General features: G+C 38.6%; 1 protein-coding gene across 5 annotated transcripts in view; it reads left to right on the top strand.

The window, feature by feature from the left end:
- SUGCT (succinyl-CoA:glutarate-CoA transferase) overlaps positions 1-24,112 on the top strand; it is a 307,991-nt gene that overhangs the window by 9,550 nt on the left and 274,329 nt on the right. For all 5 annotated transcript variants that reach the window (XM_030486510.1, XM_030486484.1, XM_030486500.1 and 2 more), the window contains one exon: positions 2,019-2,139. In XM_030486510.1, the coding sequence (XP_030342370.1) occupies positions 2,019-2,139 (121 nt within the window). The remainder of the gene's footprint in view (positions 1-2,018; positions 2,140-24,112) is intronic.

The following is a 24,112-nucleotide window of genomic DNA, read 5'->3' as shown; positions in this document are numbered from 1 at the left end:
CATAATTCTTGAAGCAGCAAGTTTCTTCTCCCTCATTTGTCATGCAAGAGCAGCATCCTCTCTGTCAGCTCACTAGCAGGCTTCACACCCTTTTCCTACTGGTAAGATCTCTTGTACCACTGTAAATCTAGAGCCAGCAAGATGCTGAATATAGGGTAGCTGGCACCAAGTGTACAGACAAATTGTTTCAGCAATATTATTTTTTCCCTTAGCTTTATATCTGACTCTCTCTCTCTATATATACACACTATATATCTGACTGAAATAGTCAAGCATGTATGAGAATTACTTCCTAAGATGTGATGTTATGGATTGCCAGTGGGAAAAGTAACTCTGTTAAATATTTACCACACTAGCTGTGGAAATGAGATATCCTGTGACAAAGTAACTTCTTACAGTTCCTATCGTGTAAGAAATTCTACCTATCAGGACAGATGTGTATAGAACTGATGTGTATAGAACTAAGCATTGTTCAGCAATGTATATGTTACTATGAAAAACAGTGTTCATGTCTGTAAAGTAATTAATGACAAAGAAATTTAAGTTTATGACACTGGTTACTCATACACAAATATAAATTGAGTCTAAGCCCTATAAATAAAAATAATAAAGTTGTAATTTTTGGTTTTTATTAAGAAAGGTAGCTTGGTTAGAATACATTTTGCTTCCCCCTCATAAATTCTATATAGGTAGAAGAGGGAAAATCTCAGAATCTAGAATTATATTCAAAATCAAAGTAGTAGAGAGTCTTCAGGTATATGGTAAAAGCACAGCCTTGGTAGTATCAGTAGTATCAAGTGAGTTGAAGAAATCTGTTAATCGGGAGTCCTGGCTGCTTTTCTTCCTTTGGCACAGCACTACAAAATACTTGTCCAAGGGTCTGCTCTTTGCTAATTACATGACTCCCACAAAATTATCCTTTGGTCTTTTTATGTTTATTCTTTGTCACTTGTAGCCCTGCCTTCCTTCCTAATGCTTTTGCATTAAACGCCTTCCAAATATTTGTATTTCTTCCTGAATGAAAATTACTTTTTTCTCTTCAGTGCTGGAATGTGCACCAGTCCCATGCTCTGACATGCTTTTGTTGTAAGGATCTTCAAGGCCACGTTGGACAGAGCCTTGGGCGACATGGTTTAGTGTGACGTGTGTCTGCCCATGGCAGGGGGGTTGGAACTAGATGATCTTAAGGTCCTTTCTAACCCTAACTATTCTGTGATTCTAATAGGGCTCAGTATCTCTTTAGAGCATTACTCAGCAGTTATTGAGAGAAGCTCATTTAAAGAACCTTGAGGATACCTTTTGCTTGAGTATTTAGCCTTAAGTAATGAAGTTTTCTGCTTTATTCATGAAGAACTTGGGAGGGTTCAATTGGCGGGGAGCTGATGACACTCCTTCCCATCCACTACCTTTATCTGTTAGGTCAATGTGTCTCATGCATGCTCTCTCCATAAAGCAAACTATTCACACACATCAATATGTATGCACATTCTTTGTGTGGAGTTTTTGTAAAAGAAAAAAATAAACTCATCCCACATTGCCCCCAAAACCCTGACAAAAATGCCAAAAGGTAGTAATAGTTTGCTTTATCAAGTTAGTAGCATCATTATTTATTACTCTTGTTTGGCTCTAATGTAGAGAAAGCATGAAGACTAAAGATGCATTTTTGCTCCCCACTTTTCCTCAAGCTAAGTGCAGGTGTAGAGGTGATCATTGTTCTGTGAACTATTGTTAAGTCTTGTGAAATTGATATGATTCTGATAATATAATTACAGATTTCTCTAGTCACTTTAGGATTTTGACAGTCTTCTTTCTAGATATGCAGCATCTCTAATACGTAGTTTGCAGAGATGCACGGTCCAACAGGCTAAAAAATATCCCTCTAGGTTTGTAAGTTCTCTTATGTGAGAAAGACTGGAGCCATTCTGATTAGCAAGATTTTGAAATGAAGTTTTATGAGGAATTTATTGAACTTTTGGAAGCCCATTAACAAATCTTACACATTCTTTTATTTTCTACAGCTTGCAGCAGTGTCTGATGTTTTTGTGGAAAACTATGTCCCAGGGAAACTGGCTGAAATGGGGCTTGGTTATGAAGACATTCAAAAAATTGCTCCTCACATAGTGTACTGCTCAATAACAGGTATATTAATTTCAATGACTTGTTCATTATTTCCTTTATTCCAGTCAACTTGTTATAAAAGTCATACATGTTGCAAGTTTCCAATCTGTTAGTCTTCTTTACTGATTCGAGGCATCTCTCTCTTCAGAATTGTGCAGTTGTATGGTCATTGATGGTTTATGTTACTTTGCTATGGTTTATTGCCTGGTAATTGAAATGATAGAAGTGTTGTAGGTACTTTATAAATGCTGGGAAGAAAGAAAAGAAATCAGACATATGAATATCAGTAGCTACATACGTGTAAAAATTTAAGTCTGAAAAATCATTTAACCCCAACAGTAAACACCCTCCCTAAAATCTTGATCAAGCACAAAAATGGAAGGATCTCTGCTTGTAAAGTCTGCTGTTAAAAGACAAGGTAAAACACAGAAGGTACAGATATCTTAGACTGGTTTAAAATCTTAGTTACAAATCTGTTATGCCTCTGAATTTCTGAGGAGTAAATGGCTTTGGCTTTTTAGTTGCTGGGTTTCGATGTTATTTTATAGGAAACAAATAGCTTTCTAGTCTGTTGTGATGTTTTTGTCATGTTTGTGTGGCAAATCTCTGAAGAAGACAAGAGCAGGCAGGCAATTACCTTCAGGGCTTGCTGAGAATCTCTGTTTAAATGCATTTTTAGGTTGGTCAGTGGCTAGTTACCACGACATTTTTCACGTTTGTTTGTGCATATAATCTCAACTGGAATTTGTCAAGTGGCTTTTGCATTTTTGTTGAGTTGCTGTACCCATAAATGATGAAAAAAGAATAAAAATGACATCCAAGCTGCAGTTTGTGAGATAACTTGGCCTTTGATTTAGTAAATCTGTTTTATTCAATTCATGCCACTTGACAGCTTTTGAGTGCTTTTGTATTTTACTGATAATAGACAAAAACCTTACTTCTAGTGAGGGCCTAAGGAAGGGTACTACTTAATTTCACAGAATTGTAGAATTGTTTAGGTGAAAGGACCTCTTGAGACCATCTATTCTAACCTCTCTGGTCAAGCATAGTCAGCTAGAGCAGGTTTCCCAAGACCGTTCAGCTGTGTTTTGAGTGTTTCCACAGCTGCTCTGAACAACCTGTTCCAATGTCTGATCACCCTCACAGTAATAAAGTTTTCCCATGTACAGAAAAACTAGCCCATTGCCTCTTGTCGTGTCAGTGGATGCTGTTGAGAAGGGTCTGGTTTCCTCTTGCTCATTCTCTCCCACTGCATATTTATTTACATTGCTAAGATTCCCCAGAGCTTTCTCTTATTTAGGCTGAAGAGTCTCATTTGTCTTGTCCTCTCATCATGTGTCGGATGCTCCAGTCTCTTATTCGTCTTCATGGATCTGTGCCAAAGTGGCTCCACACTCTTCCTTAATGCAGCACAAAATAGTGTTGGCCTCCTTTGCTACAAGGATGAATACTTTTGCATGTTCTCTGTAAATGCTCTCTAACTTCTTCCACTGAGACTAAGTGTTCCTTGCTGGAGCCTTTCCCTCTAGTATCAGGGACCTAGGACTCCTGAGAGCCATCTTTCTGTAAAAAGTGAGGCAAAGAAGGCATGAAATACATCGGCTTTCTCTGTGTCCTTTGTCACCAGTTCCCCTACCCTATTCTGGTGTAGGTCCATGTCTTTCCTAGTTGTCTGTCTTCAGCTGATTTGTTTGCCAGAATCCTTTGTTGTTGTTCTTCCATCACAAATAAGGCTAGAAAACAGCCAAGGAGATTGGTAAAGGCATTAAAACATCTTTATGGTATGTATACTACTTTTTGTTACGGGGAAGTCTAGGGAGTTTCCATACTTGAGCTGTTTTCTGCAAGGGATCAATTTCAGAAACTTCCTTAATCTGAATATCCAATATAAAAGACTTTTTGAACAAATTGATAAATTAATATTTGTAAGTAACCCATAGGAATTAATCCACTTTGCTTTTCTGAAGCGAACTCTGGACCTAATTGACAATCCTTTGCTTTTGCAAGGCACCTCTCACCCATGTTGCTTGCTATTCATGATGTTCAAGTGCTTTCCTTTTTCTTCTGGGTTCTTGGAGGTGGACACCTATTAAAAATACTGGGAGTCTGGGTATGTAAATTTGTCTGTAAGCAGTGTCTTGGATAATTTAATGCTAGAAATCTGAGTTGGTTGGCTGTTTTTTTGAGAGATTGGTGCAGAAAGCAGGTGACTGCATTCCGAAAGGCCATCAAGAAATGCTTGAGGCAGGAGCTATGCTTGTAACAATATAAGATCAGGATTGGTATTGAAGTGGAATGGACAGAGACACACTGAATCCAGTAGGTTTCTGTGAACTCAAATGTAATATTTCAGATAGAGACTGGGAACACAATCTATGGTTTTTTGGTAATGCCATAGAAAGTTATGTGTATATAAAATGCCTAGCTATGGGTATGGAAACTACACATTAAGGAAGATGTAAAGGATACTGGCATAGAATTTGAATAAAGTGGACTAGTTGTCTTCCAAAATGTTGAAAATTGTTGAGACAAATTATCTTGGTTACAACAACCCCTTTTACATCTCAACAGTGGGTTTTCATCCATCGTTTGGCATCTTGGGTACAGGCTGTACAAGTGATAAGAGAAATATGTGGTTCTCAAGCCCTTTCTGATTTGGGAGTTTTGTGGAGGTTAATGAATACACAGTGTAACACGAATTATGTTCTGAGGTCTTTGAACAGAGGACTGGAATGGTTTATCCTGTTTAACTTGGCCAGTTTTGAGTATGTTTTTTTAAGGGTGTATTTTATATATTGTAAGTGACAGACAAAAGAATTATGTTGGTCATTGTTAATGAATATCATGTAGTATGTATTACATTTTAAATGTGAGAATATAGACAGGCAATTTGGCATAACGTTTGATAATAAGTAGCCAAGAAATAAACATGTCCAGTGTGTCAGAACTGGAGTGTTTTTCCAGCTTTAATTTTTGTTTTTCTTCTTGTTAGTATACATGCTGAAGACATTATAGCTGATTCAATTAATAAATTACAAATAATTACTGGACGCTACTTCCCTTATCCATTTAGTTAACTCATTAATGAGACTGGATATCATCTGGAATGTTTTGGGGTTTTATTTTTGGAACTGTATTACCTCTCAAGTTTAAACTTCATAGGTATGGAATGCAATCAATAAACAAGTCATGTGAAGGAATCAGTTTCATCCTACAGCATAACTTGTATAGCAGCTGTGATCAAGTTGTCTGTCCTGGCTTCTTTTTGTCTCATTCAGTTATTGAATGCAAGTATGAATAAATCAAATTGGACATTAAAACTTTCTTAAATTTAGGGATCATCCAAACGTATGGTAATTTGCTGCCTCTGTACTGTATCCTTTGTGCTATTCTAGAGAGAGTGTGCTCAAATAATTGTCATTCTTACCATTATCTTGGCTGTTACACTTTAGAGGAGGGGTGCTTTTGCTTTTTGAAGACTTATTTTGGACAAGAGTTGTGTAAAATTACGGGGTTTGCATTTATCTTCAGTCCTCAGAGTTGCTAACGGATTGTCAGCACTAACTGATAGCCTTTTCCTAAACACTCACCTTCTAGAACATCTTTATCCCAGTTGCTGGCTGGTTCAGCATCCACTGGCAGCGTTTTGCATTTATGGTTATAGTGATAATAGCCACTTGCTGGATATGGATTAGGTTTTTTGCCACATCCTTGAATTGATTCAGATGCTGAATTGGTGCTTGCCTTTTGATACTGTTCTTGTGTGCCTGTAGCTTAGGAATTTCTATTTCCTACTGCTTGATGTTGAGCCAGATGGGGCTGGGCTGTCTTCGGAGTGTATCGCATTGGTCATATGGTCATGAATAGTTCATATGTGCCATGTTTAATACAACTGTATGTATTGCATTAAACTTATTTCTCCTTTGGATGGTAGGTAAAATATAGAGGTGTCATCACCTACTTCTTGCTTATTTTCTTTGGCCTCCTTGCTTTAAGTTGCAATATCACCATGAAATCCAGTCTAATCAGTAGCAGTGCTAGTCCTGTATGGTTCCTCCCACCTTCTCTTTCTGTTCACTTCTGGTTGCCTACAGACTAGTAGTTTCTGTTCTCAGCATCCCACCTACATGATGCCTTTGTGTCCTTTTTGTCAGGGCTTGTGATCTTTGCCAGATCTATTTCTCTTCCTTCTTGATCTGTACCCTCCTCCTTCTCCATCCTATCCATGATCGCCCAGCTCATCCAGTTCAGCCTCTTCCCCTCTCCAGTTCAGTTCGTCACCAAACAAGTTTCCCTTACTTGCTTTGGCTTCAGGCTCACGTTTTCCTATCAACTTCCTTTTCCAGCTAATTGTGTTCTTCAGAGCCTTCATGCTAACCTTCATTTTTTTTCCTGTGTCTCCTTTTCTACATTGCAGTGCTGGTAGGAATTGAGCAGAGAGGATACCCTCTTTCTATGCTTGGGCTTTGTGTGCTATCCTCATGCACAAAGCAGTATATAAACAAAAACTGGGCTAGAGCATGCTCAAGTATGTAGAGACAATGTACAGACATGTATCAGAACAAACTCCTGGGATGTGTGATACAATAGAGCATGAACTTCATGGACTGAATCTTTAGAGACTTTATCCTCGAAGCACTAACAAATATTTCCTTGAGAATGTATATTTCCCAGCTGCTGTGATACCTTAAAGCTGGATTTGAGAGTTTTCTATTGGAGAAGAAAAACCAAACCACAACAGCATTAGTAAAAATTCATAGCCGTGACAAAAAGGTCTCAATTCTTTTGAGTCTTCACTCTAAAGAACACAAATTCTTGGGGTTTTAAGCAAACAGCTGGAAGTTGTTTTTACTAATCTAACAAAACAAACCTGCTTCCCTCCCTGGTTTTGTACTTAAGAACAGCAGAAACAATCTATGAGAAATTGTGAAAACATTCAGAATTCTCAGCTTAAAGATCAAGATTTGTCTCTGTTACATGAAATGCTTTTTGTTAATGGAACATACGTGGAAGTGACAGGTTCATCTGAAGAGGCATGTACTGTAGCAGAATGTAAAATCTGCAAGACACGCGCCTTGGAAGAAATGCTGCTTTATAACTTATCCAGATTGAGCAGTTTTCCTTAAATATAGGAATAATATTCGTGTGGAATTGCCTCTTTCTAAATGTTGGACTGTTGCAAGTTGTTAGTGATGGTAAAATGAAATACAGTCTTAATTTTTCAGAAAGGCCAGGATCATGTGTAGGTGAAGAGTTTAGACATAGGTAAGCCAGATGCTGTCTCCTTTACGGCATTCTGGAAGTTATGATTAGCAAACTGAGTTTCTTATCCAAACAGCTCTGATTGAATGTATCCAGCCCTGAAGTGGCTGTTGCAGGGTTGCAAGTTTTTCCAGGACTTTTCCCAATGTTCCTGCTGTTTCTGAGTGCTTTTGAGCTCCGAATTGTCTGTTCTCACTCACAAGTTGGCTTTGCTGATGAGAGTAATCTTAGAACTAGTTTAAATATAATATATTTTGACAGTTTTGTGGTTGAGATGGGTTTAAGTTTTTGAAAATTGGCTGGTTAAAGTAAATAATGTACAGGTCACAAGGGAGTGACCATTTGTTGCTACGAGTATGGGCTGTGTAGCGCTTCAACTAAGAAAGTCAGTTTATTTCTGAACAGGAGGGGGCACTGTTTAAAAGCACAACTTCGTTTTCAAATCAAAGCACTTTTTTTTTCCTCCTTTTCTTAAACCCTCCAAAAGCAGTATGTTCTGAAGGAATTTCGTAGTTTTTGAATGGTGAAAACTACTCGGCTTCTCTGCCCCATCCCCTTGCTCTGCTCATTCGAGTGAAATATGCTTAACTCTTCTCTCGTGCACAGGTTTTGCTGCAGATAGTTGCTCAGGGTTCTTTTTTTAACTCTTCCTTTTCAACGAAGCATTATTTTATATCATATACAGGTTGCTTTGTATGTTGATCATGGCATTACAAAATCTTGTTTCAATATTTTTTTCATTTAATTTCTTAAAGTATGGATGTGAAAGTAAAGTAAAGTATGTGGCGGTGAATTTTCTGCCTTATAAAGAAATTTTACTCCTGTAAAGACTTTTTGGTGCATTTATGCATGATGGAAATTGAATACATACTGATAATCATAGACAGTCTTAGAAATAATCTTGATTCAACCAAAGAAACAACAAGATGAGATTTTTGGACTGGTATTTTTGTTGACTGTGTGTTACTGTAACAGAATAAATTTCTTGAGGATTTGCCATCTTTACTGCAAATAACTTAGTCTTCACTGAAATTACAAATACTTTGTCTGTACTAAACTGTTAATTTGTTGGCAAACAGTATTGTTGTAAAAAGGCAAAAAATAGGAGGAAAGAATGGTAAAAGTTTTATAGACTAAGTGCTTTGTGTCACCTGAGTTTCATGTGGATCTGAATACAGAATTGTTGTATATGCAGCTCTTGTTTAATGTACATAAAATCCTTAAGATCTTCAAAAATAAGTAAATCTTATGTTTCTCATGAGTGATTCTGATGAATCTATGAGAAGAAAAAGAGTTCTTCACTCCACCCATATATATGCAAGTTATTATTAACTCAAAAGAACCAGCATTTACTACTTCCCAGCAGATCTTGGTTTGTACTGATAATTTGTAGCGGGTTCTCATGAGAAGATGTCATGTTATAATTTTGATGCATATCCTACTTGGCCTCTGGTATTTTCACAACAGGAAAGAAAAGCCAACCGCAGTGTGTTTTGCTGGGCAAAGGCTAGCCAAAGTGTTCTTCAGATCCTCTAATTTGTGAACTAACTGTGGTAAGATACATGGAATTGCTTTGGACTAGGTACCATTTGTAGACTCCTTCTTACCAGATGATTCTGGCTTATAAAATTATAGGTAACTTGGAATGTCTGCATCTTCTTGTCCACTCCTTCCCCTGAAGATTGATGTTCTTGTGGTTTCTAGATGGTTATAATCTGGAATTAGTTATCTGGTACAAATGGATAGATTACCTGCCAACGAAATGATAGCTCCTACTTAAAACAAATTGAGCTTATTTCAGAATATGTTATCATTTGGCAAAATAATTTCTTGATGCTGTAAATTATTTATAGATAAGCAAGTAGCAAAGAAAGTTGTATTTTGAAGTTGGCTTAAGCTGTGGTTGCAGTTTTCGCTAAATAACAGCAGCTGTAGAAATGGTCTTGGTCATTAAGCTGTTAAAAAGTGATTAAAATGTATGACCCCAAATGACTAAAAAGAGAATTTTTTTGTTATAACTACAAAAAAGCAAAATGACCCTAAAACTAGGCACAACAAATTGGAGGGGGAAAATTAAAAGGGGCAAAATAAGCTTGTGTAGCAAAACGTGTAGGCTTGTTGAGTCAAGCCAAATAGGCAATGCCAGCAGGATGATGTGCAGAATGAAATGGAAATTAGGAGAACTGAGAATTGAAGGAGATACAACAGTCTTTTAAATACATTAAAACCAAGAACAATTTGGAGAATGAGGAGATGAAGCTGGAAATGGCAAAAAGGAGGACTGGTGTCTTGGTACCAGTCTTCAGTAAAAGATGGTTGTAGAGAAATTTTCGGCAGATCTATTTTTTTATAAAAATCTAAGATACTGCACTGTCAGAGGCTGGTATGTCAAAAGAGGCATTGTCAGAACAAACAAACTCGAAGTCAGAACTTCGAGTAGTTCTTAATGTGGTTTAAGAATGAGGAGGCAGGTCTGGAAAACTGTGAACATTATACCTCTCTTAAATAAACACAAAAATCACAGGTTTGCAAGCCTTGAGGTATGACAGTGATTAAACAAGGCATTTGGAGGGGGGAAAATATGAAGCTTCTACCTGAGCTTGATTTGATAAAAATAGAGCCTTACAGCACTGGAAGAGAAAACCAAGCCTCTCCAATCTGCTACTTTTTTGCATTATGCAGTTGGAAGATGAATGGGTTAAAGACTTGATCTATCATTTTTTTGGATAGCTTGAAGTTGTCTGAGTGGGCAGTTAAGCTAGTAATCAGGGCCTAGAGATGAAATACACTGGGAACAGTTTTTGGGGAGTCGAGTAGAAGACACTGGGTTTGTGGAGTCACAAATCATTATCGGGACAATATAATTACCTATCTATAACAGGGTAATAAACCTTGTGATATGTATTTTGACTGTAGGAAAGTTTTTAACACTTTTGAGTAATGCGTTTATAGACAAGCTAGGGAAATGTGATGTAAAAAAAAAATGGTTCAAGAGTGATGAGAAACTTCCTGATATCTTGGCTCTCATGTTATATATAGAGTCCTGACTGACACAGAAGGCAATTCCTCTGAACTGATGTTGCTGGATATTTTTCTCAAAATAGGTGATAGAATAGAATGTGCATGAGCCCAGAATCCTTATATGATCATGAACTACAGGGCATTTGTTGTGGGTTTGAGATGAGAGGCAGGAGGAATCTGGGGCTGACTCACAGGTGGACCACATCTTTCTTTACAGCTGTATATTTCCCTTTAAAATGGTTTCTGGCAGCGTGGCTGACTCTCAGAAGAGTCATGGGGAGCTGGCCTCAGCAACTCAGCTCAGTTTTTCTTCCCAAAGCCAGAGATTTAAAGCATTCGCAGCAGTCCCTGTCTCAACACAGCCCCATGGGCTGTCACGTGTTAAAGCCCTAGTGTAAAAGCTGCTTGGCCTAAGAGCTCCATGCAGCTCTGAAGCCCACGAAGCTGAAAGAGAATGAATTTATACAGCAGGATTAGAATTAAAAATCACCTTGACCAAATTGTTTACACACATAAAAGAATGAGAATTAAAGGCTGGAGCAAGTACGAGTACTACACTTAATCAGAAGTCATAGAATTATAGAATAGTTAGGGATGGAAGGGAACTTAAAGATCATATAGTTCCGATCTCCCTGCCATGGGATTGTCCAGCTTTCTCGTAGGCTCCCTTTAGGCACTGGAGCTGCTCTAAGGTCTCCCCTTCAGGAGCCTCCTCTTCTCCAGGCTGCCCCAGGCCAGCTCTCTCAGCCTGGCTCCAGAGCAGAGCTGCTCCAGCCCTCGCAGCATCTCTGTGGCCTCCTCTGGACTCACTCCAACAGCTCCACATCCCTCCTGTGCTGTTGCCCCAGAGCTGCATGCAGGACTGCAGGGGGGGCCTCACCAGAGCAGAGCAGAGGGGGAGAATCCCCTCCCTTGACCTGCTGGTCATGCTCCTTTTGGTAACGGGTTCCTTTTGCAGTGAAGAACTAGCTTTATGGCATGAAGCAGGAGCTTTAAGAGATTATGGTCTTCACATGTAATTACTTTGATATCTGAGGTGGCCATTGGTATATAATGAAATGTACTGCTGCTTTTAGGACTATATTAATTCTAAATATTAATTTCTGCAAGAGTTGGTAACAGTTTTAATTTAGAAAGCACAAGGATTAAATGTAGGTGAGTGATAATCTCATAAAGAAGTTGTCAACCAAACTTCGAGTCATAACTTTTTGTAAATCAAAGCCAAGGAGACAGTTCTCCCTATGCTGCCAGGGAGTAAGACAGTTTCTCAAGCTATAATTCCTTACTTCTTGCATTCAAGACTATGACTGAAGTAGCTAAAGCATCTGATGTTTCAGTCTCTATTTGTATTATACTGTGTTTGCAAGCAGAATTTTTACAATTTAATATTTGGAAAAAGGTTAAAGTGGAAGAAGTAGAGTTTTGTATATATCTGAGTTCAGGATGCCTGATTTCTTTCTAGACATCTAAACAGACTTGTGCCCTGTCCTGAAGAACTTCTAGTCATATGTTATTTGTGTCTCCAAGTTGTCTCAATTTTTCCTTTTGGCTGAGCCATCAAACCAGAAAACTTCAATATAAAAAGGCAATTAATTGCTATGTGAGACAATTAATTGGCAGAAATGCAGATGTCCAAATACTACTTCAATGATGTTAAAAAGGGACTTTTTTCATTATAATTTAGGGGGGAAAAAAAAATCACTTGTTAGTGAAGAAACAATTCTTGTTTCTAAGAAAGCAGTCAATCACCACGGCAGTACCTTGATGTGTCAGTGGTGGTCTTGTGGTACATAATTCTGCTGGTAAATTCTCTGTGAGAACAAGTTTGAGCTGTTTTTGTAGCTTCTTTCCTTTACAAAAGTGAATTTTTGAGACCAGTCAGAATGTATTTGCAACACTTGATAGTGTTGTGTAGGGGGGAAAAAACCCTGGAGCTATCTCAAAACCAGCATGGTAAATCTGCCCTAGGGTATTATAGCTGCATTGCTTTTGTGACAGTTGTCAGTGTACTCTTTACAATGTCATACTCTTCTTTAGGACCAACAGATGATTTGTGTAAATGCAAAACTTCAGGAAGGAGACTCTGAAATAGATATTCATTGATTCAAAGGGAGATGGTACTTTAGCTGAGGGTTCTGAAAATTGCTCTTGTGTATTTAGGGACTATCATGTTTTAAGGGCTTGCTTCATTTTGGCATGAAATATTAAGTATTTAATATGGTTCTATTTCACTCTACCTCATAGAAATCACTTGTAAAGTCCCCAAACCTCACTGTGCTTGGCATGAGACGCATTCCAGAGCTGAATGCCTTAGGATTGGCACTTTGTGGACATTATTTCTTCACAGAGTGAAATACTTTGTATATGGAGTATAAATTGTGATCTGAGCCACATGAAATTTATTTTTTTGCAAATGTTATTTGTATATAAAATAAAGCAAGCATTTTTCTAACCTTCCAGCAGTTGTTGCTGTATTCAGAAATAAATGGTGAAGACCAGTGGGAGCTTTTAATTTCTTTTCCCAGCTTGTGGTGCCAGTTACTGTCCTACTGAAGCGCAGCTACATGAGCAGGGGGTTCTTTCTGATGCTTCTCTTCTGCTGCTTATGAAGATCTCCTAAATCTTGCTGTTTTGTATCATAGGTGTTCCATCTGCAAAAAGGTATTTACTCCATTTGTATCCAGAGGTGCTGGACACGAATGAAAACCATTGAGTGTGTTAGACCCAGTATTTTCTTTCCCCGTACTGGGTTTAGTGATTATATTTATTTAGTGTTCTTTCTTAATACAAAGCTAGGTTATTTTATGATAATACTTGCTCTTACTGAAGAAAAAAATCCCTAATCATAGAATCACAGAATGGTTTGGGTTGGAAAAGGACCTTAAGATGATCTAGTCCCTGCAAATGGCAGGGGGTTGGAACACCTTCCCACCTTCCACTAGAGCAGGTTGCTCCAAGCCCGGTTCAGTCTGGCCTTGAATGCTGCCAGGGATGGGGCAGCCACAGCTTCTCTAATAGCAACCTGTGCCTGGGCCTCACCACCCTCACAGGGAAGAACTTCTGCCTAATATCCAACCTAGATCTCCCCAGTTTAAGTTTGAACCCATTGCCCCTTGTCATTCCAAGGAAGACTAGGAAACAATAACTCTACTGTTAATCAGACTTACAATCAGTTGACAAATAATAGGATTACTTTGAATTACTTCTACTTTGTTGTTCATGTCTTAATACTTGTTGAAAATCTTTATAGTGTTTTTGTTGTTGTTTATGTTGGAATTAAGTTGAAAATGTCTGTATAGTCTAAGGAGCTGAAACTTGCAAAGGTTTTCTGTGTGTCTTGCCCCTAAACAGTTGATTTGGGAAGTGTCATGTAACTTTACCTCTCAGTTCTATCTTTCTCTAAAGATGAATTTAATAAAAAAAACCCTTAAACCCATACCTACTTATTGAGGAAGATTGTCAGCTGCAAACTGTTGGAAGCTGGGAGAGCATTAGATAGATTTATCCTGTTCGTATTGGCATCTGTTTTTCTCCGTTCTTGGAGAGAGAATATGCAGCTAGCTGAGCCTTGACTCTGATCTAGTGTGTTTGTTTTCGTCTTCCTGCGCTACTCTTTGCTTTTCAAATGTCAGCTGAACTTCTACATCCATTAGCACAGCTCAGACAGCATAAGGTCAGATTTATTGTGCTTTCGATCCCTCCAGAGTGTTATCAATAGAACTGTTGCCCAAGTGCCAATCGCAGGATTAAACCCCCTTAAATACACATTTACAACCCATTCGGAGAACATGAGTTGCCAAAAGGTCACAGGGTAAAATGTGAACCAGCAAGATTTGACAGAGGTGTGTTTGCAGAGCAGTTCAGCATGGTAGCTCTTAACTACATGGACTTGACTTCTGGAGTGTTTAAGGTTTTCTAGTGGTGATGGCAACAATGCTTTTTAACCTGTATTATACACAAAAAAACCCATGTATTCAATTCAAGAGTGATTGAAATATGACAAAAGTGCATTTTTAGAGTGCTTCAGAATAAAAGCAGACTTCAAAGATGCCTCTTTGTACAGGATGAATGTAGTTATGATCTGTCAGGATACAGAACCAAAGGATAATAATGTTCCTACCTAAATTCATGTTGCTGGTGGGTTTTTCTCTGCTGCATGCAAAATTGACATATTGGGATCCCGTACAGGCCTATTCAAAAGAAGAGGCTTCTGTAAAACTCAGCTGGTTGACAAAAACATTTTGGAACTGAGCATTGAGGCTGTTTTCTATACAACAGGCTTGCTGTCAGCACAGCTGTGCTGCTCAGGAATGTGAAGAGGTGTGAACACTGACTGGTTTGGCTGTTTTTGGCAGAAGCTGTTAGCAAATGTGTTATTATATTGACAAAACTTTTCTTTTGCTGGTAAAACTGGTCTGCTCAGAGATGCGACCCCACAAATGGTTGTACATTCTGGTATGAAGTGTAATTTGCTGCAGAAAGTTGTATTTGCCCTGTATTTGCAGTGCTTTGCCAGTACCTCTAGAGTACTTGAGGGCTCTGGTATCAACACAGACCAAGCTTCCAAAATGTATCAGTAATCCAAGCTAATTTGAAAAGGGTGTGGAAGCTGAAAGGAGGCATGTTGGAACAAAGGTTGCTGAGAAACACCTGGGAGCTGACAGGACCCCTTCTCTGTTGGTAGGATTGATACCCTTGTGTGATTTGGATCTGCTGTGCACCTCGAGGAAGGTGGGCTTTCTAGCTGTGTGACACTAAATCTCGGAGTTTGTGCTGCTTGTCATCAGCACACCAGCAGCAGCTAGAGTGCATTATTTTTTTTCTCTGGAAGTGATTGAGCTAGCCTTTTGCACTGGCATTAAGCACCCTAGCAGGAGGGCTTTGCTGTTTTTTCCACTGTTATTTCTTCAGTCACACGTAGTCTGAATATCCAAAATACTGTGAGTTTGGGAATAAGAAACAGTTGAAAATGAGTGGTACTCTGAAACACTGTGTTCCCATTTGTTGTTCAGTATGAAGCATATACGAAGTTTAATGAACAAGTCATAATTCTTCCATGCTTTAAAATGAAGTATTGACTTTCAGCTGTGCGTGGAAGTAATATTTTTCTTATGACTTCATGTTCATTGCTTGTTCTTTCATCTAAATAGCAGTATTTTGTATAAAATCTGAAACTCCAGGATTTTGGACTCTGTCCTAATGAAGAATACCGTAGCAGACAGAGCCTGCGAGTCTTAAGATTTGACACTGGGTTAGTTTACAGTGAATGAAACCAAATTAGGCCCTGAAATCCTGGATGTGAACAGCATGGCAACACAGTACAATTGTGGAGACACTCACTGATGGTTTAATGTTTATTTTTCGGTAGCTATTATACTTGGACTGATGCCTAGCTAAGTTAACAGAAATAAAGCTGGAAGATTTTAGGCAGCTTCAGAAGCCTTGCAGTAGGCTTTTGTAAAGCAATATTTATTGTGTTTGAGTTCTAACATCCTAAAGAGAAGTCCCAAGAAGAGATCACCAAACATTTTATTTGTTATTACTAAAGATTTCTTTGCTGGCTTCCAAAGGAAATGTTTTTGCAGGGAATCTCCCTTCTTTTAGCCTTCTTATCTGCTCTGTGTTGTTCTATTAATCTTATTTTCCTTGCCTCGATGGGCTTATTTCATTTGAAGGTTGCAGGATTTGTTTTTGTTTGTTTTGTTTTACTGTTTAAAATGGTGAGCTTTTGAGATTTCATCAAAGAAATGAATATGACTTGTTAAAATGGTGCAAAGATCCAGTGTCTTTGTTGTGCCCATTCATGGTATTTTCTGTGGGTGTTGTTAGATTGGTAAGAAGACTTTAAGTAGCTGGTGTTGACCTGAGAATGTTTCCCAGTAAGCATATGGTCTTCATTACTTCTGTTTTGAAAATACTGTGATAAAATAAAACACTTTGTCAGTAGCTAACAAAGAAAAAGAAAACAGTTTTGGGTGTAGGAGACACAAACTATTGAAAAATAGCCTGTATTTTGTCATTGTTGGAAATGAAAATGGTGGCAGTATTTGGCACTTTTCCATCTACTTGAACATTAAAAGCATTCTGCATCCCAGTGTTTGTCAGAGTTGGCTGAAACCCACTGATCTGCAAGTTGTCTTGTAGAAAAAACATCATTGGAAGTTATAGATCTTACTGTAAAGTAAGAGTGTAATGAGAAAAGGTTTGTGGGTAACAGCCCTCCCATAAGTAGAAGTTCTTGTGAAGAGAATAATCTGTTTGTGATACATGGGACAAGAAGTAACTGTTAAAAAACTGTTAAAAAATTCCAATTAAACATTAAGAAAAGCTTTCTAATAAATGGGGTGACTTTATTGTCCAGGAGTAGAGTCGTTATGGATATTGCAAAGCCAGGTTGAGGTATGTAGTGCCGTTGCGATCCTGTCTTGCAGTGAACCCTGACCCCTTTCCAAGAGGAGAATGGGAGGCCAAAATTTTGTAACGTTGTGTAAGAGAGTACATCTTTCAAACTAACTTTATGGAACTGTGACTACAAGGTGCTTACTCGTATAAAACCATATTCTTTGTTATTCTTACACAATAAGAAGGTGTGTAATATCATGTACTTGCTCAGGGTATATAGTATATAATTGTTTGTCAGTTTCTATCAAATTCAAGTCATGATCCTAAGATATGTGGGGGTGAATTTGGTAATGAATCCTAACTTCTTTTCCACTGAAAAACCTAAATATAGTAAAGTACATGGTCTGGGAGTAAATATACCATCTCCTCTGCTGTAAATTGTTCTAATTCTATTAATTTTATTGCATTTCTGAAAACCTTTACCAAGTGATATCCCAAGATGCTTGAGTACTCTGTCCAAAAGTTTGTTCACTTGTTATGACTGAAAAACTGGTATCTTGCTATATTTTGTATTGTATTGATTTAGAAGATGTTTCTCATCAATGAGATCGTGAGTCAGGGAATTTGATTAGAGACAACTGTATTAGGAGAATCTATATAGAGGGGGAGGGAATCAAAGATATGAAATATGACTTGTGTCCACTACAGATTTTTTTGTGAAGACCAAGATTCTTTTCACATATGACCTTTCCTAAGGAGCCAATTGGCAAAATCTGTTAGTAGAAAAATGTTCAAGTTAGGCAATACATTGAATTGGTTATTAGATTCAGCTGTTCAAGTAACCAGATGCATTCACTTTTTACCACTTCACATATTAAATTCCTGTAAATGATCAGCAACAAATATGTTTAACTGTGCATTATAATCAGGGAATCTGTTAATGATAAGAATATTCAAGATCACTTTCATATGTATTTCCGAGAAAAGGCGCTTTCAACTTTTCTTGATGTTCACTTAGTCTCTAATGTATTGGTAAGTTATTGCAACTTTCCACTTCCATCTGATCTGCAAGAACAGCTCATGTGAACTTCAAGCTGGGATTTAAACCTTCATTAGGTTGCATAGAAAATGAATGTTATAGCAGGACTGCAAATGAAATTCATGTTGCAGTTCATGATTTCAGAAATAGGAGGTAGGTGGGTGTGTGTGTGCTCATTCATTGAACTGTTGGCATATTTTGTGTGTATAAACCAAAGAGAACTATTATCATGCTCAAAAAATACCAGTAAAGTTATTGGGTTGGAGGGACAGCCTGGAATCTTAAGAATGTATTGTATTCCATTCCATATAACTTATTCTTTGGGAATTAAACTTTACAGATTTGTTTTGGAAATTTTTGAGGAAATGTTTGGAAAAAGTAGAAAAAAACCCATACTGATTTTGAGTTTGTTTGACACTTTCCCAGCTTTAGCCTCTTGAGGGATTATGTATTTGATCTTAGAGGGAGAGTTCAGGCTCATAGTACGCACTCATGTGTGCACTCATGTGGACATGCAACCCCTGGGTGTAGTGGAGTGCAGCCTCACTGGACATTGCTGCGCAGATTTGTCTGTCAGCAAAAATATGTACAGTTGCGACAAATGAAGGTCTATTCAGGTAATATCCATTTTAGAATTAGAATTGTCTGATTCAGATGAGAAATAATTACATAATTAAGTAGTTACTGGAAATTTCTGCCCTAGGATAATCATTCCTTGTGTATCTGTGGCCTCAGAGTTGAGAAACCTCTGAGGCTGTCCTGACACTGCTCTTTGGCCATAGAGTTATATTCATAGAGAATACACCTTGCAGGTGGTATTTAGTTTTATACATTTTTTTCACTTCAGAAATAGCAAGATTGTTAGCATCTGTTGAGCTCAGGTCTGGTATCTTTCTGTGGACTCTTGACTGGTTCCCAGCATTAGCCAGGTGTTTCTCAGTAACATTTGCTCTTTTACCTTACTAGTAAGAGCATGGCAGAGGTGGGTTTGCGTGGAGGAGTTCTAGCAAAGCAGTGAGGACACAGGTTAGTACAGCAGCTCACCCCTCGAATTTAGCTGGTTTCTGTGCAAGTTTTGCAACCTGGATGCATTCTGGGGGGAATGCCACTGCTACATTGCTAGGGGTAATTGACTTCACTATTTTAAAATTAGTCTAGAGGGCTACAAAGATGCTCTGAGGACTGGAGCACCTCTCCTATGGAGATAGGCTGGGAGAGCTGTGGTCCTTCAGCCTGGAGAAGAGAAGGCTCTGGGGAGACCTTAGAGCAGCTTCCAGTACCTGAAGGGGGGCCTACATGAAATTTAGAGGGGCTTTTTACAAGGGCCTGTAGTGACAAGACAAGGGGCAATGGCTTTACCCTGACAGAAGGGAGATTGAGATTACACATTAGGAAGAAACTCTTCACTATCAGGGTGGTGAGACTCTGGCACAGGGTGCCCAGAGAAGCTATGGCTGCCCCATCCCTGGCAGTGTTCAAGGCCAGGTTGGACACAGGGGCTTGGAGCAACCTGCTCTAGTGGAAGGTGTCCCTGCCCATGGCAGGGGGTTGGAACTAGATGAGTTTTAAGGTCCTTTCCAACCCAAAGCATTCTGTGGTTCTAAAATCAGCTGTATCTGTACCAAGCAGGTACAAGGAGTGAGTTATTACCTTTAAAAGTGTGTCGTTAGGAGTATTTGTATAAACCCAAATCAGTTGTGGGGAATCTGTGTCTCAGCTTCCTTACAAGGTGGGGGAAAAGGTTTGAGTACTTAATCTGTCCTGTAAAAGCTTGAGCTTTCAGTTGAAATTTTGTTTTCAGAAAATGGTCACCATGTCACACTTGATTTCTGAGATCATGTAGAAGAGTGCCTCCACTTGGATTGGGAAACCCCTTCTGCCTCGAAATTCAGACAGTGACAAGTTAAAACTTAGCTGACTCTGCAAAAGAGAGTGACAGGAGCATCTGTTAGCTAATTTCCATTTAGGTTACAGAGAGAAGAACTGCTTTCTTGTAACTTAGAATTGGCATGTTGAAAAGCTAGAAAATATGGCCCAGAAGCTTGCAGGCCTGATTCAAAGCCTGTTGAAAACCAGGCTTGTGTTGTTTGAGGTGGTCTGCAGCTGTCTCTGGGAAGACCGTGTTTTTGGGAGAGTTGTGTGAGGTTGGGTACCCAGATCGCATGAAGGTTGAATGAAACTGGACAACTGGCAGAGGCAGCTGATTGTGCCCTTCTAGTCTTTCAGTATCTTAACTCCTAGCAGAAAGTTTTGCATTTGATTTAATAATTTTATCTTTGCCTTCCAATTTATAACACCTAATTTAAAGTACAGAGTTAGAACGCCTAAATCACCGTGTGTAAAATCAGTCAAGTAGTTGATATATTGTACATATTCACAATCATCAGTTGGGAAATGAAATGTATTTATCAGATCATTGGCCAGATTTTATGCCTGCTGACTAAGGTTGTATTCTTAACTCCTTTCATCTCTTTTGACAGTTTAGTCTGACTTCACCTTTTTCATATCGGTTGAGATCTGTAAGCATGCCTACCCAGGAAGTTGTACTTCCTTTCCTTCTGACCAACACATGGCAAGCATTTTCCAAAAGTCATTACTCATTTTGCTAATGTATTTGGCAGCTCTGACATTGCAAAGTTTCATATAATGCGTCTGTTAGATTTTGGCTTTTGTCATCACAGAGAACTGCTTGTGTTGTTCTGCTTGTTTCATTAATCTTTATTAAGTAAAGATGTAAGCTGCCTTTAATTGAATGTTTTCTTTTGGCACCAGAACAAGTCAAAAGGTGTTTCTCATTAATTTGTTATTCAGCAGGGATAGCCATCTATCTGGATTGAATTTGTGACAATGTTTAGTCCCTATTTGTAGAAATGCCTATGTTGAACATACTTTTCAATGTTTTGCTCAGAATATCCTACATAGGCTGAGTTTACAATGTCATTTGTCATGTGGGAATGGAGCTACAGGGAACTGGTCTGTGTTGACAGCATGTCTCCATGTTGGTTTTTCCTCTCCTCTTAGTACAATGTGTTTTATATTTGGTGTTATAAAGTTTCATCATGCTATCAAATCATGAAGAAGTGCAGAAATGATGGCTTTTGGTTTTCTGTAGCATAGGATACAAGTATTTTGGACAAAGATCGTAATGAGAAATGCTGACCTTTCTTTTTATGACACAGAAAATCATGGTCAGACTTTCCTGTAGCAGTTAATTACAGGGCCATCATTAGCTTGAAAGTGAGCTGTACTGAAGAAACGAGAGTAGCAGTTTCAGGTGTGGCACAAATTCTTTCATCTCCCAGTTCCTGTACTTTTAGTCTTTTCATGAAGATTTGCTTCTTTCTCTCTTGTTTTGTGGAAGGTATAAACTGTGCTTGTGATCCACTATCCAGGGGAAAGCATTGAATTTCATCAAATACCAGTCAAATGCAGAAGCAGCTGAGAAATGAAGAAGCATTTTTGTTAACCTTTGTAAAAATCTCAAATGAATCTAAGGTGACCCACACAAAAGTACTGGTTTTAGGGTGATTGTCCTTTGAGTGACGATATTGCAACACATTGGTGCCTGTTTATCCCAGATGCTTTCAGACAGCTCCTAGCTGAAATGAATTGTTTTTATACACGTTAGGAATCCTGTCATCATATCGTCAGTAACTCCTAAGCAAGGAAGCAGGGTGTCCAAATGTGTGTTCAGTACATGGCTTGGAATAACATAGGATCTAAAGACACATGGAACTTTGTCTGGGACAAAGTTGTTTATTTGGTTTGCCTGCTTTCTTAAAATTTATGAAGAATGTCTGCTGTAAATGTAGCTAAAAATCCCACTGTCATCTGGCAAAAATGAAATAGAGCTATATTGTGGCTGACACTGTATTATAAAGCTAAACCTGGAAAGACACGTTAGTCTGTTTTTCTAACAGAGTTCTTTTTGGAAACAGTTTTTGCTAGCTTTTTTAAATTTAGTGTGACATTTTTGAGCATCTGGCATTTGGCAGCTTCACTAATAACACTTTTGTGCAGTCTAACAGCTTTTACTGTTATTACATTTTTCCTAATCTCCAGCCTGACCTTTCTCACTTCATAATATTTATTTCAGTCTCTCAGAACAGAATCACTTAGGGTGGATTCCAAAGCAAAGTATGCCTCTCTTATGTGATAAATATATTGACCATTTTAAAGTGGATAAACTAGCAGTAGCTTGTTATGACATGTTATTTTTTCCCAAACTTTTATCCCATATGATGCCTGCGAATATTTTTCCTGCGGTATGTTCCAAAGCTTGAGTGCCATCACATGGCACTTGTACGCTAAACACAGAAATGATTAGCTTCACTGTGTCAGAGGTGACTTCTGCTTTTCAGACTAACTGGCCCCCTTTCATCAGCTGGAATGCCACACCAATCCCAGAGAAGTAGCTGAGATTTATTTCCCATTGAGGAGTGTCTTTATTTTATTATGTCTCTCTGACCCAACCTGAAAAATCTGGAGGAAATAAATACTTTCAGTCCTTCCCTTTGTCAGGAATTGTGATGTCTTAATAATGGTGTAATTTAGTTGGATAATAGAATCACAAAATGGTTTGGGATGGAAGGGACCTTAAAGCTCATCCGGTTCCAACCCCCTGCCATGGGCAGGGACACCTTCCACTAGAGCAGGTTGCTCCAAGCCCCATCCAACCCTTGAACACTGCCAGGGATGGGACATCCACTTCTCTAATAGCAGCAGTCTCACTCTTAGTTTTAATTGGGATGGATATATATTGCCAATATTTAAAGAAAATTTATTTATTCCAATTCATTTTACCAAAAGAATATTCAATCAATCTCCATTAGTGTCTTGCATAAAGTTACTTCTGTAATGCCCACAGCTAGCAATGAGGGTCTTAGTGGTATACAGAAAACATGTGGACAGGCTGGAGAGGGTCCAGAGAAGGGCCACAAGGATGATGCAAGGACTGGGAAGCTGTGTGAGGAAAGGCTGAGAGAGCTGGGTTTGTACAGCCAAGAGAAGAGAAGGCTCAGGAAAGATCTCATCACTGTGTTCCAGAATTTAAAGGGTGGCTACAAAAAAGATAGAGACTCCCTTTTTACAAGGAGTCACATGGAAAAGATGAGGGGTAATGGGCATAAGTTACTCCTGGGAAGCTTCAGACTGGATACAAGGAAAATTTTTCACAGTGAGAACAGTCAGCCACTGGAATAAATTTCCCTGGGGAAATGGTGGATTCCCCAAAACTGAACAACTTAAGATTTGTCTGGGCTGGGTGCTGGGCCATCTAGTCTAGGTCATGCTTTGCCAAGAAAGATTGGACCAGATGATCCTTGAAGTCCCTTGCAACCTGATATTATGTGATTCTGTGATAAATTAGTGTTTATCTTGATGTGATTATCTTTCACTTCTGCTAGATAAATATTTTCTTAGGCATCTTGAGCCTTCTCTTGTTGCTCTGTAGCAAAGATTTGGCCATCAATCAACTGGAGGCTTTTTTAGAACAGCTGTGGGCTGCATTATTCCATACTAGTTGCCTGATTTTAGGAAACTTTTGTTGGCATATTCCCCCAAATATGAAGGGAAAAAAGAAGGTACTAACAAAGAGATAGTGGAGATCTTAGTTAAGAATATTCTTTCAAGATTTCCAGCTGCAAATTTATCTTTAAACACTTGGAATGTTCTGAAAAACACAGGATGGTTTATACAGCCAGTCAGGTCCTTTCTCTGTCCTTGTCCGAGATGACGATACAGGATTGCTGGTGGAAAGCTGTGGCATTCACTTTGTAGATGCTTACCATAAAGGCTTGTGTTTCCTTTCAGCCAATACAAAGTAGCCTGTACAACTTGTTCTTTCATACTTGCATCATACCCAGTTCATTTTTCTTGCTCATAAGAAGGTAAAGACAACAAAGCTACACTTTCATATGTAGAAGATAGGCTTGACTGCAGGGTCAGGACAGGAACAGGAAGATTTAGATGTAAGCGACTGTGCTGAGTAAGCAAATAGTCCTTTAGTGGACAGCAAGAGGTTGTGTTCCTGGTGGTTTCAAATGCTTGCTATGCAGATTAAATAATGCTTTGGCAATGCCAATTATTAGGAGGCACTTGGAGGTCTGACTGAGGATTATTTGGTCTTCTAACCAGTTTGAGAAACTGATGTACATGTTGCAGCAGAGTAAACCAGCTCATATTGCAAAAATTTTGAGATCTAGGTTGTGGCAGGTATCTGAGTAAATGCTGACTTCTTAGTGCAAGATGTAGAATAGGGATTCTGGGATTTGAATAGGGACGTAGGAGGGTGCAACTTGATTTTGTTTTTTTCCAGGTTCTCTTGCACAC

The sequence above is a fragment of the Strigops habroptila genome, chromosome 1 (assembly GCF_004027225.2).
Source record: "Strigops habroptila isolate Jane chromosome 1, bStrHab1.2.pri, whole genome shotgun sequence".
NCBI classification, from domain to species: domain Eukaryota; kingdom Metazoa; phylum Chordata; class Aves; order Psittaciformes; family Psittacidae; genus Strigops; species Strigops habroptila.
This window is presented reverse-complemented; position numbering and strand designations above follow the sequence as displayed.